General features: G+C 36.0%; 1 protein-coding gene across 3 annotated transcripts in view; it reads right to left on the bottom strand.

Annotated features, from left to right (window-relative positions):
- xrn1 (5'-3' exoribonuclease 1) overlaps window positions 1–1,096 on the bottom strand; it is an 18,711-nt gene extending 17,615 nt beyond the window's left edge. For 2 of the 3 annotated variants that reach the window (XM_060866996.1, XM_060866997.1), the window contains exon 1: window positions 912–1,095. In XM_060866996.1, coding sequence (XP_060722979.1) covers window positions 912–986 — 75 coding nt within the window. In that variant the 5' untranslated portion in view covers window positions 987–1,095. Of the gene's footprint in view, window positions 1–911 lie in introns of all 3 variants that reach the window. The other variant, XM_060866998.1, reaches the window with a different exon arrangement.
- Window positions 1,097–2,500: the final 1,404 nt, after the last annotated feature.

The raw sequence follows: 2,500 nt of genomic DNA, 5'->3' as shown, positions 1-2,500 counted from the left end.
TCTGTTTTAATAAAATAAAATAAAAAAATGACAGGGCTGGACCAGTCTCCAAAGACCAGCCTCCAAAGACCAGCCTCCAAAGACCAGTCTGTAAAGAGAACAAAGTTTTAAGGCATGTGCAAGATTGTATTCTGACGTGACTGAAAAGTGAAACTGGACTGATTTACACCACCATCCTTTAATCCATTAAAACACAAGAAATTTGACTTGAAATGTGCCAAAATTTCTGCACACCAAAAAAAAACCTGGAGTTAAATCTCTACTTTACAGTCTGACTATTTTGCTCCCAGTTAAATGAACACCTGAATAAACCTATTGGAATATAAAAACACCTACATATATTAAAGAAATAGATATATGAGAATAAAATTACTCAAAGTTTATTATAAACTATTATACATTTATTTTCTCTCATCTAAAAAGTCCATTTGAATCGTCTCAGTTTTACAAATAAAACTTTATATAATGAAGTTAATCTAATTCTAACACACAACTCCTAGATTTAGTATTAAACACTATATTTATAGATATATTAAAGGTGGTTTATATTTATATAGAGATAAAAACCACAGTTTATTTGTCACACCTATAGACTACATGACCCTTATGTCCTGTCATAAGCACTGTTCCCTCCCCTCGCGCCCTATGTAGTGACCTACAGCTGTAACACTCATCGCTTTGGGATTGTTCCAGAATTCCTCACTGTTCACTAACTGACACACTAAAGCGCTGGAAATTAAAACTTCACAATGTTTCCACGGCGAATTTATTGTCCTTTCTGCCTTCTTTAGCTAAAACGAATCACCAATCGTGTGTAAATACACCTGTAAACATACACAACCCTGACTGAGGTAAAGTGTTAGCCGGATGCTAAGTGCTAAAGCTAACTAGCATCATTTATAAACACAAACCTGATGCTCCTTCACAACTTCGCTCAAACACGGATATCGCTCGGATATCCATCGATAAAATTTTGGAACCCCCATCTTGCCGAAAAAAACAACAAAAACGTAGTAATTAGTAAACAAATTTTATAGCGCGGACGTGAAGAGCTGCATGAACTTTGAAAGCTAGGTTGGCATTGCTGTGTTTGTGCTCGCGGTTACTCTTCCGTTTGTTTTCCCACACGTATTCAGACACGTCCCGCCTTTCTTCGTTCTGATTGGTTAATACTATGTAGTTATGCTCACGATGATTGGACAGTAGATCTAGCATCCAATAGATTGCACAGAATTTGGAAATTTATGAAAACCGGTAGGATAAAAAACTACCAGCGATAATGGCTGTAGTCCTACCAATGATAATGTCCGTGTAGAATCTCTGATCAAATGACCCCAAAATGAGGTTAAAATATTACAGGATTTATGGTTTAATGTAAAACAAACACACATGACATAGACTGCAATTTTATTTTATTTTAAACCTATCTGAAAAGAAGGTAATACATTTATGAGCAACACCTTTATTTAAATATTGTGCAACCGATAATTCTTTCGGGTTGAACAAGAAGCATTTCCTCAATTTTGGTTTGCGGTACCACGAATATGCAAATATACCACAAATATGCAAATAAATATGCAAATAAATATGCAAATAAATATGCAAATGCTTAAAATGAGCTCGTTTATATTTTAATAAACAATTCTGAAATCACACACTTGTGATTTATACCGAGTGTTTCCTTCAAACAGCGCTTTATTACAATTACAGAGCATATTTAGTAATAATAATAATATTAAGTGAATTTAAAAAAAACAATGAATATATAAGTAGCATGAACTTTTCGTTGAATCAAAACAAACTGTAAAGACTGAAAAGTGTCATTATATTTTAAAACATTAAAAAGACAAGAAACGGTCCATCTTTTGTTTCCCGCGAGTTTTCGTGCTTTCCTTTTCGCAGTTAATTTTATTCCTTTTCTTCTGGAGACACTTGTTTATTTCCTCTTTTTAAACATATAGCGGATTAAAAACGCTTCAGATCTTTTTAATAATCTGATCTGATCTAATCTGATCCAAGCCAAACGTATCATTCAGTACAGCGGACTTTCAGATGGTCCAGTTGTGTTTAATGAATCTTCCTCCGTCATTAGTGTTAATTATACTTGCGATAAGTGTATGTTAGTTATCTCTCTGATGGAGAAGACCTCAGCTTTCAGGCTTGTCTACAAGAGCACCAGGACCACATCACACCTCATCAAACCTCATTACACCACATCATCACATCACACCACATCACACATCATCACACCTCATCACACCTCATCACACCACACCACACATCATCACATCACACCTCATCACACCACATCACACATCATCACACCTCATCACACCACATCACACCACATCACACCTCATCACACCACATCACACCACATCACACCTCATCACACCACACCACACATCATCACATCACACCTCATCACACCTCATCACACCACATCACACATCATCACACCACACCACACATCATCACACATCATCACACCTCATCACAC

Source organism: Tachysurus vachellii, chromosome 1 (genome assembly GCF_030014155.1).
Source record: "Tachysurus vachellii isolate PV-2020 chromosome 1, HZAU_Pvac_v1, whole genome shotgun sequence".
In the NCBI taxonomy this organism is placed as follows: Eukaryota; Metazoa; Chordata; class Actinopteri; order Siluriformes; family Bagridae; genus Tachysurus; species Tachysurus vachellii.
The sequence above is the reverse complement of the archived record's forward strand: the minus strand, read 5'-3'. Positions and strand labels throughout refer to the sequence as shown.